We start from the raw sequence: 14392 nt of genomic DNA on the forward strand, positions 1-14392 counted from the left end.
GGCCAGCACATGGCCCTCGCCTATTTCACATATCCAGCTTGGTGGGCTCTATGGGAGGGGATGCCATGAGCAGCGTGAGAGTCGATGTTACCTGCGCAATGCTGCTCAGCCCCTAGCCTGCCCAGTTTGGGCAGGTAGCGGGGTGCTCTACTCACAGTGCCGAGAGGCTGAGCTGGGTGGCATGAATCTGAAGAGAAGCACAATGCTCCCCAACCCCTAGCCTGCCCGAAGTAGGCAGGGCCATGTGCTGGCCACTTCCAGGCTTTGGTGCATTTCTTCATTTCTCACAAAGGGTGATACCTCCCCAGCATGCGCTGAGGGGGCAGTGCCGACACGGCACGGCCCAGTCCCTCACTGTTTCCAGATGGCCTTGTGGAGCTAAGACTGAATGTATTTCAGCATAGATGACCACCACGAAATTGTACATTGGCTTCTGGCCAGCCGGGGCCAGGGCCAAGACAGCCGGGGCCATACCCTTAATGTTTCCAGGATGGCTTTGCGGGCCACATGAAACCACCTCACGGGCCGCATCCGGCCCCCGGGCCTTGTGTTTGACATGTCTGGCCTAGAGCCATTGCCAGCAAAGGAGAAAAAGCTCTGATACATCGTGCAACTTCACATGATGTTGCGAGTTTGACATGTCTGGCCTAGAGAGTAATGTTTCCACTCACACTTGCACACTGTTCTTTCACTCTTCTCCAAACAGGTTTCTCCTCAATGTGAAGAAAATAATAAATATGATAAAATATATCAACATGTTATATTGCTGGTGCTCTTACTGCAGAAGCAAATCCTTTTAAAGGTTGTTGAATGCAAAGTTTTGTCTTGTTTTTTAAAAAAGAATGTTCTTAAACTCCTTTGCTCCAATTGTCTCCTAACTGGCCATCTTGGAATCTCTCTTTCCCCCCCATCCATTGCTAAATTTAAAAAAAAACCCCAAAACTTTCAATAAAATTAGTTTTTATTTTTGATGTCCACTATGATTTTTAACAAGATAAAATGTGTACAAAGTTGTGATATTGGGTAGTTCCCCCCCCCAACTAATTATTGAAAGCACACTTCTGAAACAGCCATGGAGCACTAAAAACTTTTTTGGCAATTCAAAGAGTCATTGGTTTATTTTATTGCAGCATAATGTTTTACAGGCAACAGCTACTCCAAATGATTCATGAAATGGATTTATAAGGTGGCAAATATATACATATGGGTTGAGGAATACCAAAGAACAAACCATTAAAATGAAAACTTAACAGTACTAAAAATACAAAATCTGATACATTATATAGTTGGAATTGTTGCATTAAAACACAGACTTTACTGACACTGCAGGGAGGGGCCTGACACCAAATTCACAATCAGGCATGATTAGATGTTTACAAATACACATCACAGGAATGAATTCTTTTAACATTATAAAATAGCCCCTGGAGATTAAACACAGTAACCTAAATTTTGGGCTTAGGCATAATTCTCCAGAATGCATGGCAACGTTTCATAGATGGGCTAGTATTGTTCTGCATCAATATACCTCTCCCTATAATATATAATTCTATGTCAGTTTTGCTCTTATTTAGCTACTCTTTGGGTATGTATTGCTTAGATTATTTCTGTCTTGCTGTTAGGCATCACTCATCCCATTTACTGACGTTGTTAATAGTGGTAGGAACATTGAAAATTACATATTTACAGGTAATGTTTATACCTATTTTTTTAAAAAAAAACAACAAACCAAACTTATTCTATTTTGTTTTCATGGAAACAGTATGTAATTTTTCTTTTAAAAACCCTTAATTTTAAAGTTTTAATTAGAAGAGTATAAAACAATTCAAGATTGAAATGAGTTGTTCTGAACCTTATTAGAAGCAATCTGCCATTATTTTGACAAAATGTTTCCAACTCAAAATGGTACCATTTAGAGATCAGAACTCTTCTACAATAGCTTGGGCAGCTGTTTTCAATGTTGAGTATTGTAGAGCATTTCAAGCTCAAAATATTTCAAATTCACACCTTTTCACTCCACTAGTTTTAACCAGGAAACAATCAAATTCAGTAATCATATCCTTGGTTAGTTTCTCAGTTTCCTCTAAGTTGCTTCTTCACTATAGGCCTATTGGTCTATCTAACCACTCTGTGGACCCTTTTCCACGCTCTGAATCAGTGACAAGACTTTAAAGTTCTGTTAATCCCATCTCTTTGGCTTTATACTCTCTCAAGCACATGAATCCTCCTTTGTTCCTTCTTTCCACTTGCTGATCTTTATGCCTTCTCACACTATACGTCAGTCATCCCAGTCTTTCACCTTCCTATCGCAAACACTCTGTCCTCTTTTCTCAGACCGCTTTGACAAAATCAAATTCCTCTGGCCTTCTTTAACTACACTAACTTCCTAAAGTCTTTTAACTTTTCAGCATTCATTGTCAATCTTCTCTCAATTCTATTATTTACCTAAGCTTTGCTAGAGTCCATATTATTTATATAGAGTAACAGAGCAATATCACTGATTTCCAGTGTAGAGATCAATGTGACATATTTTATTAACAATTATGGTTTATGCATAAATTAAAATTCATGTAAATATAATATTTGTAAGAGCTGTGTACCTGGTATAAGGCTTCTGATGGAAATCATTATGTGCTTAGTAAATGGATTTAACAATTTAATTATCAAAATAAGTTCTTTAATATCCTATGCGATTTCTACTACTTTACCCTGTATTAAAATGTAGTATGACATAAAAAATTAATTTTTTAAAAATTATCAAGTTGCATCAGATTTAAATATGCTAACAGTTGGTCATCTGTAAAGTATAACAGTTTCCAAAACTTCCTAGGAACTGTATTCTGGAGAAAAATACCACAGTCATTTTCAAAATAATTATTTCATAAATTAGTTTTATTTTGTATTAAACGAGCACAAGTCACTATTGTTGTATTAACAGATATGCTTATTACATATCTATTGCTAAGGCTTTCATCACCACTTGAAACATGCAAATCGCCATGGAGACAAATCATTTTTCCAGTGCTTCTTATTTAATACATAACTGCAAAGCCATTATAAATTACTAAAGAGGTATTTGGTTAAGAAATAAAATAAATCATACGGTTAATACCATAATAATATTCCTGCTACAAGACAAGAATTTAAAAAGTATTTCAACTCCTTACCTGGAATTTTAACATGTTACAGAGATTTAAATTGTTTTCATGGTAAAAATGTTTACTACTATTTGTATTATGATTAAATTATCTTGTGGTAACCAACAATTTTATTCAAGACTGTACAACTGAAAATGGGACTAGATCCTACAATATTTCAATCAATAAAACTACTGATACACAGCAATAGGTATTTGAACTTTCTAAATTCATTTGACATGGCAGTAAAAGAATTCTCAGAATAAGGCACTAAAAGGGCAACAACCAATAAAAATATTCTAACAATAATTTACATGTTAAATGGAGCATACATAGGCATATGTGTATGCTTGCTGTGATTCACACTTCAATTTTTTAAACGAAACATGTTATACAAATTATGAACCAAAATATACTTCCAAACTTGGTTGTTTTAAGTTACTTCTAACGCCACTTGAAAAACAATTCTGTATGGCTTGGCAATAATGCATAGATTACCTTAATTACTCATTTTCTCCTCCTTTACCAATATGTGAAGTTAATATTTTGTAAAGCAAACTGTGTAATACTTTGAGCTATCACGAATGATTAGCATTAATAACAATACAGAAAAGGCACTGAAGTTCAAGTGATTACATAAGACTTTGTTTTCAAGCAAATTTTGCTGCTTTAGCACAACTTCGAGTCTTCAATGAAAATTTCAGCTTCTCTCAGTTTGAGATACCTTCTTTCTATATTCAAAGTCTGTGTGCTTATCCCAATATAAATATCCCTCTCATAGGGTAAAGAGTTCTCTCATTCTCACTGATATGAGAAAAGCTTACCACATTCCATTAAGATTGACAAGCATTTATTTCTAAAGACAGCACTAATCCTAAGCTTTATTTGCTTTTACTTGCATTACATAGTAATAATTGATCTAATCTACCTTAAGGCAAACCCGCAATAAGATACCCTCAGCGAGCTTTTTATGCCAAAGCAAGGAGGAGTGAGTAACAGCAGTCTTAGCCCTGAAGCTTGTGAAAGTTGTATCAGAAAGAACAACCGGTCTGAACATTTCTGTATGGTGAAAAAAGTCCACCATTCTCAGACTGCACCATTTCAGATCCATGAAGCTTGTACATATTGTTAACTGCAATAAACAAGACAAAAAAAACAGAATTACAGATCTTTATATCATTTCAGATTACATTGTAGAGTTAAGAAAATATTATTTTTATCTTTTAAACTAAAGCACCTGCAGCAGTATTTGTAAAATATTCATGTTGGGAAAACCAGAACCTCTTCATAGTTAATGTATTTCCTTAATAATTATGACAGCTAGCAAGTATGATTTTGTGATCCCCTCATTCTTGTTCATTGTTTTTAAAGTTAATATACTATACTATATTAATAATAGATTCCCACCTAATAAAGCTATTGATAAAGGAATGACAGAGCATAGTAATTAAATTAATAAATATTTAAGATCAAGCCAATTTGATTAAGGCATCAGGCTGCAAATCAGGATACTTGCGAGTTCTAGGCCTGCCTTAGGCATGAAAGCTAGGTGAGTGACTTGGACCAAATCAATCTCCCAATGGACGGAAACTAATCAAGGAGAGAACCAACTCCAAGGAAAAATTTCTTGATAGTTAGAACAATTAACCAATGGAATGACTAGCTTCAAGAAGTTGAAGGTGTTTCAACACTAGATATTTTAAAGAAAAGACTGGACAGTCATATGTCTGAAATGGTATACGGTTTCCTATTGGAGCAGGGAGTTCGACTAGAAGACCTTCAAGTTCCCTTCCAACTCTGCTATTCTGTTATTTTATGCCCCCACCCACCTACTAGGATTATGGGAAAAAGAAGAGGAGGAAAGAGTAGCTCACCGCCTTGAGTTTTTCATAAAAAATAATAAATGGGATATAAATAAATAAATATTAAACTTTGAAACTTCTGTTCCGAGGAACTTTTCAAAGCAGGAATGAACAGTTGTGACAGATTTTTTTATTATTTTTGCTTATTTGTATAAATAACAAAACACCCTTTTAAGTCCAGTTTCTAAAGTAATGGTTATGTTCTAAAATACTTCTTCCAACTGAGTGGCATTTTTCAGTACAGAAATTTAAATAATTGTTCCACTGGGTTATTTGAGCCAAAATAAGATGTGTCTGTTTCTCAAAGTCATGTTACAGTATTTTCATTATTGTGGGCAGGTGTCCCTTCTTTCAATTTTACACATTAAAATTACCAGAACCCACTAAAATTATCTTCTATAATCTTGACTCCTGGTATACCATGCAAAGCTATTTACTTTTCAATGTTTAAATAAGATTATTTTGTACCTGGGTTTCCTGCCTTAGCAGGGGGTTGGACTGGATGACCTCCAAGGTCCCTTCCTATATATTATTATTATTATTATTATTATTATTATTATTATTATTATTATTATTATTATTATTATTATTATTATTATTATTATCTCTTATAATGTAGATATTATAGGCTCTTCATTATACAATAATACCAGGATTGATAAACAATTCATAATAACAAAGGAAGATTAACATAATTCTTGGCAGAATTGGGAAAAGGGACAAGAAAGACTTAAGATGATTTTCTTAAGAAAATTGATTAAATTCATGCCTAATGTAATATTTAAACTATTTATGGCTGGATGTATAGTTCAGTTATGACACAAATTTATTAGATTTTAAAAGCAAGAAGATTGTACAAAACTTTGGATAAAATTGGAAAGCCTGCCTTAATGAGTTTTCATCCTATTCTGTGCTAACTGCAGTATCTGAACAATTTTAAAAAGCAATGTCTGAAAGTCCAGGTAAAGTGCTTTAACCTTCTTGAGGAAAAAGAAACAAGTTCATCATTCAAATTACAAATGATATAATAGTACTGACTTTTTCTTTTCTATCCACAAAAAATTATCCTAATCAAAACTACTATGATCAACTTGGAATATTTTCTCGAACTCTATCTTACTTACCCATGAAATGTATTTGATTTTAAGCAATGCCCTTATATGGATCAGAATTAAAACTTTTCTAGATAAGGTTAGATAAGGTTGTCCATAACAAAGATACATTTACCCATAAGATAGAGAAGCAGTAAAAAGTACTAAGAGAAATGTACTTTTCATAAGATAGGATTCCATCACCATGCCATGTTCTGCATAGTAGAATTAAAGATTGTTTTGAAGATACACATACTGTTCTGTTACAAACAGTATCAAAAAGTGAATAATGTGTAGCATACCAAAGATTTTGAGCAAATGATATAAAATGACCAAGGGAAGCAAAAGTAATAGATTTCTTTAAAAACAACCCCAAGAGTCTGAGAAATATTAGGCAAGGTTTATTTTACCTTGAGAAAGTTCCTTTTTTATTATTTGAAGAAAGTAATTTTGCTTTCTTACTTTTGTTATAGAAACAAGTACCAGTGGATTTAAAAGCAAAAGCTACTCACCAGTAACTTGAATTCTCTGAATGAGTAATGTCCCCCACAGATCCATATTCCTTTGACCTATTGAGATTTAGAAATTAACATTTCATAATTACCACATGCCCTAAAGGCTAACTATATGCTGTGTGAAAAAATGGTGGTCTAGGAGAAGTGACCTGACTACAGAGTAAAATGGGAAGCCAATCCAAAATATGAATTCATTTAGGAGTAGGAAACAAAAGGAGGAGAAACAACAACAAATGAATAGTTTTGGCGAAGTAAAGAAAAAATCTCTCTCTTTTAAACTGAAGATATTTTAAGAGATCAAGAATTTAAAATGCCTAGGAATTAAAAGAGATTCACGGATGAAAGAGCTATGAATATACATGAACTGCTACCGAAGAATCTTGTTAGATCTGGTAATTTTTTTTAGAAAGTATAGAAAGTTCTATAGATGTAGAGAGAAGTTCCCTGTAGATAGGCTCCAGCATGAGTTTGAAAGCTCAGAAGACTAAACCTCTGGCTCTGGTGACCAACCCAGATTGGATCCTACTATTATCCTTCTCATCTTTTCTACCATCTTTTCTTATTGGCACATTATTATGATTATTATTGCTCTGTTGTTTTGCATGTACCAAGACAAATTCCTTGTGTGCTAAAGTGTTCTGTTCTGTCTCTACTCTCTTAGAATGTTTCAGAGACATACAGCTTTCATGTGGATTTTCACCCATTCTACATACTTTTGTTACACTCAGAACTTTATTTATGCATCGCACCTAGCTTATCTCAAGTAATATAGCACTCTATATGATGAAAAATCATGTCTAGGATTAGATAGGTAAACCAGTAAAAACTCTGCCTACTAACAGGTGGAAAATGCTAAACATGCTGCAAATTCTATTTAAAAAATCAGAATTAAAGGTAGCAACAATACTTTTAGTAAGATAGTAATGTTTTTGCCTAAGTATTAGGTATTTCAGTTGTTTTATATTTAAAGAGGACACTTTTTAAAAGTATCAGTGTAGATATCTATGAATAGCCCTGCTCCCTGACAAATAACATCAATAGACACCGAAAGCTACAGTATTAAATTTCAAGGATGCTACAGAAATTACAGCCGAAGAATGTTTAATTGAATACTGTATGCACTAATATCTTAGAACTAAATAATACTAAAGTAAATTTGTGCTTTAAGAAAGACGTCGAGAAACTTGATCATTAACACAACCTCCACAGTGAAATAAAAATAACTTTGCATGACTTCTCTGATTTCAGAATCAGTATTACAGGAATCATGATTGAATAAAAATTACACAATGTGCAAATGAAGCAAAAGGAATGATGGAAGAGATGGAATAAAAGTGGAATCAAAATGAGTTTTAAAAGACGGTATCTTGTGTTATTGTAAAAGCAGAGATGATGCTTCAAAGGAACTGAAATGATTATGCTAAGAATAATTAGTAGCAGAGCAGGTTTGATATTTAAGCTGGTAGATTGGCAGAGGAGGATTCAGACTTATAGTACTGGAGGATTCAGATCTGCCTTCTTTTGGTGTGAACTCAGAGATAGTTTGGGAATTCATGGCCACCATGATAACCAGGGACTTTAAGCAGGTCCAACAAAGTAATGAAGTGAACTGAAGGTAGAGAATGCTAACATCAGACTCTTTTCATGGTCAGAGTGGTTTGATTGCCTTGGAACTCTCCACAACTTCTCCCTACCAGAAGAGGAAGGACCTAGGAGATTGTATTGCCCTAGGCACATGCATTTTAGAGGTATGCATAGTTTGACTGAGGCTTTAGTCACTGCCTGGAATTAGAGGATGATGGTGGAATAAGTGGGTTACTCTCCCTGTTAATGGATTCTGGAGAGCTCCTTAGATTTCAGAGGAAGTATAAAATGAGAAAAAAGATACCTAGAATCCCACCTGAGAAAGATGAAGAAGAAATCTAATTGAAAGCAGGTAAAACTTTTACTACCTCATACTATTAAGAACAGTAATGCATAATCATTTTCCCATTTTTATCCTGCTGTTGGCTCTGTTCATGGTGACCCAAGACTTCTTGAGAAGGGAGGGGACAGGGAACTTCAGTAGGGCCATTCTGAGATTTATTCAAAGTATATGTTTGATAAAATTTACTCTGAACTAAACTCCAACTATGCAGATCCTATGGAGTTAGTTGACTGTGGCACAGTCTATCTTAGTTATATGAGAAGAGTGAGGTTGTTATTCTTAAGGAAGTAGATGGAGTTCTTGGGGCTATAAATCTCTATATTAAATCCATGGCTTCCTAACTAACCAAGGACTCCTTGGAAACATGGTTAGATGCATGTGGTCATAAACTCATCCTTGGATGACAAGATAATCCAATCAGCATCTGAGCCTTCCCCTTTTCTAGAAGCCATTGCTGAATCCAATGGCAATGGAGAATATTTGCTTTGCTTCCAACCTGCCCTTTCTAAAGGTTGTTGTTGAGAAGGTAGTTTGGCTGCAGCTTCAAAGGTTGTGCACAAAAAAATTATCTGGAGACTTCTCAGTTGCATTTTGGTTCTGGATATCATACCACTATAGTACTGATGACACAGTACTGGGATGGGTGGTGCATCATAATCTTTTTTGATCAGCAATCTTCAATACCATCAACTGTAGTATCATTCTGGATAGGTTTAGAAGGTTTTGAATGAGTGTCATGATACTGTGGTAGTTTTCCTTCCTCCAAGGCCAATTCCTGTTGATTGCAGGTCAGTTGAAATCCAGGCTTATGCCCCTGCTTTCCATATGTCCTCAGAGTTCTACTCACTCCCACACCTATTTAACATCTACTGAGTGAAGTCATCCATCAGAATGAGATTAAGTATCACCCATATGGTGATAATAATCAACTATATGTCTCTACTCCTGCCCAATTAAATAACACAATCAAGGTTTTCTCCCAGCATATAGTATGTGGAACAACAGGGTTTAGTTTATGCATCCAAAAACTTGAGTTTCTGTGAGTTTTACAATAATATCCCATAGAACTGGGGATTAGTTCTAGAAAGGGTTGCATTCTCCAAGAACCTAAAGGTCTTCCTGGACTATCAGCTCCAGCTTGAGGAGCAGATGGCACTCATAGTCAGGAGGGTCTTTGTGCATCTTGTGCAGAAACTGTGTTTAACCCTGGATCAACAAGTTCTGCTCATAATTATTTATGCCTTGTCATTTCCTGTTTGAACTACTGTAACATGCTCTACATGAGATTGCCCTCAAAGACCATTCAGAAGCTACAAATAGTCCAGGATGTAGTCATTCAAGTAGTTACAAGTGCACCATGGGACAACGACATAATACCAATGGTTTACAAGCTGCAGGGATTTTTGGATGCAATTCGAGCTGATTATCACTTATAAAGACCTTAATAACACACAGCGGGATACTTGTAAAAAACTGTCTATTCCCAATTATTGTTGCCCATCCCACAAGATATGATAGAATGAGTATGTTCTGGGTTGCTTCTATCAAAAACCATCAGTGATAGGACTTAGGATATGTACCTTCTGTAATATGTTTTTTGGATTTTTATATACTGTAGTTGTTTCAATTTGATGTTAGGTAGGTAACATACAGGTTGTTCTGTTTAGGAGACTTGGCCACACAAGGTGGGTGAATGAGTGAGTGAATGAATGAATGAATGAATGAATGAATGAATGATACTTAGTTCACATAATTCACAGAGTATCCATTTAAGAGTAAATGTTATTTATAAATAGAAATAATAATTTAAACCTTACACAGGTAGTCCTCAACTTACAACAGTTCACCTAGTGACCGTTCAAAGTTACAATAATACTCAAAAAAGTGACATAACCATTTTCCACATTTACAATCATAGCAACATCTCCTTGGTCACGTGATCAAAATTTGAATGCTTGGCAAGTAGTTCATATTTATGGTAGTGTCCCTGTGATCCTCTTTTGTGACCTTCTGACAAGCAAAGTTAATGGAAAGCCAGATTCACTTAACAACTGTATTACTAACTTAACAACTGCAGTGATTCACTTAACTTTGACCAGAAATATCATAAAATGGGGCAAAATTCACTTAATATGTCTCACTTAACAGAAATTTTGGCCTCAATTGTGATTGTAAGTCGAGGACTACCTGTATGCAATCTACAATTGCAAGTATACTAGATATACTAAGACAGGGTTTGTATACTGCACTTTGCTTGTACAGCCATTATTTGTTTTAATAGGGATTCTTAAATAACTGAGAATTGCCCTGAGCTATTAAGCTGTAATTTACAAACCACAATGTCTAGTTTCACATGAAAACACAAAAGACTGTATATACCCAGTATAGGCTTTTAATTTTATCTTTAGCAAAACATTTACAAAAGAAACATCTCATATTTTCTGTTACTGAACATGACTTTATCTATATCATTGTGACAATGTTATGATATACTGATAATTTTCATTGATATTTTTGTATTAAAATCTATTTATAGTTGGTTTTCTGTTGGGAAAAAGATTAAAATGTAATCTGGTCATATCTCACCTAGCTTTTCCAGAAGAATTTTTAACTTTCCTGAATGACTGATTTGCTGTAGATCTTGTGGAAAGAGTCCTTGGTGAAGCACGAACAAAACTAGATGGTGGTGTTTTGGGGATCTTCTTTATTAAATGAGAAACCCATTTCTTCTGATCTTCCTGACAGGATGCCAACAGCAACATGTCTCTTGCTGAAGTTATGTCGTAACTTACTATTGAGAAGAAAATAGAGCCAAATTGATTGAGAAAAAGAATATATAGCCTATTTTGCTTGCAAACTATATCATCACCACTATCTGCTTTTCCTTCCAATGAGAGCCTTAGTGATGCACAAAAACAGCATTTAAAATACATAGAATATAAAAGATAAAACAAATTATTTTATTAAAAAGCTTACTGACTTTCACTAACAATCTGGCACTGAGTGTCTAAGATTCATCTGAGAAGCTTACCTATGTATTGTTATAAGGAAGCACTTGAGATCAATTATAGCAAAATTAAGATCTGAATCTTAAAGAGTTCATCCTGATGATTAAATGATCAGACAATAGAGCAAGTGATAATTTTTAAATATTTGGGTATAGTTTTTCATAAGTCCACCAAATGTAGGCACATCAAGATTATGCAAAGATGAGCAATAGCAATACCATCTTTTCACTATTCCAGATGGGCACAGCATTTTCTCAAAATGCTAAAGTTGTATTTGGTTAAAGTTCATCTGAAACTTTTATTGGAAGCTCATTGGAACCTTACAGCTCCTTTCTCCCTTTGGAAACAGACCAGTTTAATTTCTAAGGAATATATTCCATTTGGGCAGATAGTTATCTACTGGGAGAACAAACACAGAGGTACCTCTGATTAAAGTGGAGCAGACATATGGATATGTATTACTGTCCACTAGCTAAAATGTTTTTAGAAGGCCTTAATTCTCTAATTATGATGGATTTGTTTATGATTGAGACAACAATAAACAGATCGTCCTTGCAAAAAACAATATAACATATTGCTTAAAAACATAAATCCATCTGAACTCAATTAGTTTGATACATACGTACGTACGTATGTACGTACGTACATACGCACCCACAAACACACACACTGGATTCCAGGCAAATTAATCAGGATTTAGGTCAACAATTTCAGCAATAACTTTATACATGCATACAGTGTATTGGAACCATTATAAACACACTGAACAATAGTTAAAAACAATTGCCTCGTGTCATACCTTTACATGGTGCTATTAATTCTTCTTTTTTATCCAAGTGATCTTTGTGGCACTTAACATGGCATCGCCGACATTCCAGTGCAGGGGGTGGCTTAAATACGTGCCATAGAGGCTTGGCACAAGCCTCACAATTGGCTGGAAAATGGTATAAAGTTGGAACAAATTCATGACCTTTATGATGCAGAAAATTTGTCTTCTCTACTGGCTGTATTGATTCTACTTCCAAGTCTTTTCTACACTCTCCCTCATTGGCATATAGGATCTGAGTAAAGCAAAACAAAAAAAATGTAAACATTTGTGTCAGTCCCTGACACTGTATAAGTAGTGAATATTTAAAAACAAATATGCAAATGTTTTTTACCTGAAATATTTTGGGTATTTCTTCAGTTTCTGCTCTATAAACATCACCCTGTGTAACTGGTCTTACATGGAACAATTTACTAAAATGAAATTACATTGTGTTAATAATCATTCTCAGCACAAGGCAAATTTATCATCTAGTTTAACAATAAAATGTTAACTATTTAATGTTAATATCCCATATTCATAGGGGATATTTCTTATTGTGCCCATGCAACACACCACTTGATCAACACATATTTGTAAATGAAAAAAAAATACATTAAATACCAGAAAAAGAACGCCACCTTTTTTAAGTGATGACTGTAAACATTATTTATGTAATCTGTATTTACTGTATTTACAGTTTGAGAATGTACATATTGTAATTACAGTGGCCCACCATATTGTGCTAAAGTAAAATATACTACTGAAGTTTTTAATTTTAGATGATTTTGACAAAAGTCCGAAATGAACACAATTTTTAATTCTTTTAATCATCTTAAAACAAGAACTCCAATGATAATGATCAATCTGATTTTGGCAACAGAGTAGAATGGATATTGGATAAAATGTGTTTGGTGACATGTCTACAATGTCAATATAATTTCTGAGACAACCATAGTTATTTTTTAATGATAAATTCTATACTGTAGAATTCTATAGTGTATATATGCTATATTTCTGCACCTTACAATTACCGGTTTATAAACCTGTAATTTACTTTATAAATTTATAAAGTAATATAAATAGGGGTGTGTGTGTGTGTATTTAGTCACATGTATTTATACCTATTTATATTACTCATTATGCACAAAATACTGTCAGAAGAATATTCTGTCATCTTCTAAAAACAGTTTTCCCCTCAAGCAGTATAAACTATGTCATAGAGAAAATCCCTCCATATGACCTCTAAAAGTTGAGTCAAGTTGCTTGCACAACCAAAAATAATCAAGTATAAACTACAAGATTATTACTATGTGGAAACAAATATTATACAGAAAAAAAAAAGAATTAAGAGATAATGTTCCTTTTCAGGCAGTTATTCAAAATACTTCATCGTTTTCCAAGAATTCTATTTCTGGATTTTGCTGGATTCCAAAAATCAGGAAGAGTCTGGTAGCATCTTATTTTATTAAAAAACATAATCTTTTGAGAGCTACAGCTACTTCATCAGATGCAATGGAGAGACTAATATGATGTAGGTTTAAATTAAGATCAAGTGAAAAGGTAGGAAGAGACAGAAGACAGGTTAGTTATGCAGATGCAGATTACATGTGAGAGAGAATATAAGTAGCAGTAACAACTAAATTGTGTTAAATAAACATTGTGTTTAGCAATATCATAAAATCTTTTGTTATATGAGTTTTCCAGCATAATTGAACAAGAAATTTCTGGAGGCCCCTCCATAGTTTTTTTGAGAGCTATCATGGAGTGTCTTATTTCTTTTCCATCTTGGAAAAAAGAAAATTTTGTCAGCACAATTGAAATGAAGATAACTGCATAACTAGCATCCTCAACCCAAATTTAATTCATACATCATTCTAGTCACTCCATTGCAGCTGAAGTGAGATATAGCTCATAAAAGCTTCTCCATTTTAATAAAATGTGTTAGTGTGAAAAGGTGCTATCAGATTCCGAATTTTCTTACTATTGGAGAATAACATGGCTTTCCAATATCTACTGGATTCTACTGACTACTGTGATTTAAAAG

General features: G+C 34.2%; 1 protein-coding gene across 2 annotated transcripts in view; it reads right to left on the bottom strand.

The window, feature by feature from the left end:
- Positions 1-963: 963 nt before the first annotated feature.
- Positions 964-14392, bottom strand: part of ROCK1 (Rho associated coiled-coil containing protein kinase 1) — a 92073-nt gene continuing 78644 nt past the window's right edge. Inside the window, exons 31-35 of one of the 2 annotated variants that reach the window (XM_081325808.1) lie at positions 12701-12779; positions 12340-12601; positions 11119-11323; positions 6603-6659; positions 964-4269 (exon numbers count right to left, since the gene is read on the bottom strand). In XM_081325808.1, the coding sequence (XP_081181934.1) occupies positions 4266-4269; positions 6603-6659; positions 11119-11323; positions 12340-12601; positions 12701-12779 (607 nt within the window). In that variant the 3' untranslated portion in view covers positions 964-4265. The remainder of the gene's footprint in view (positions 4270-6602; positions 6660-11118; positions 11324-12339; positions 12602-12700; positions 12780-14392) is intronic. The other variant, XM_081325809.1, reaches the window with a different exon arrangement.

This window comes from Vipera berus (assembly GCF_964194415.1).
Source record: "Vipera berus genome assembly, chromosome: 3".
In the NCBI taxonomy this organism is placed as follows: Eukaryota; Metazoa; Chordata; class Lepidosauria; order Squamata; family Viperidae; genus Vipera; species Vipera berus.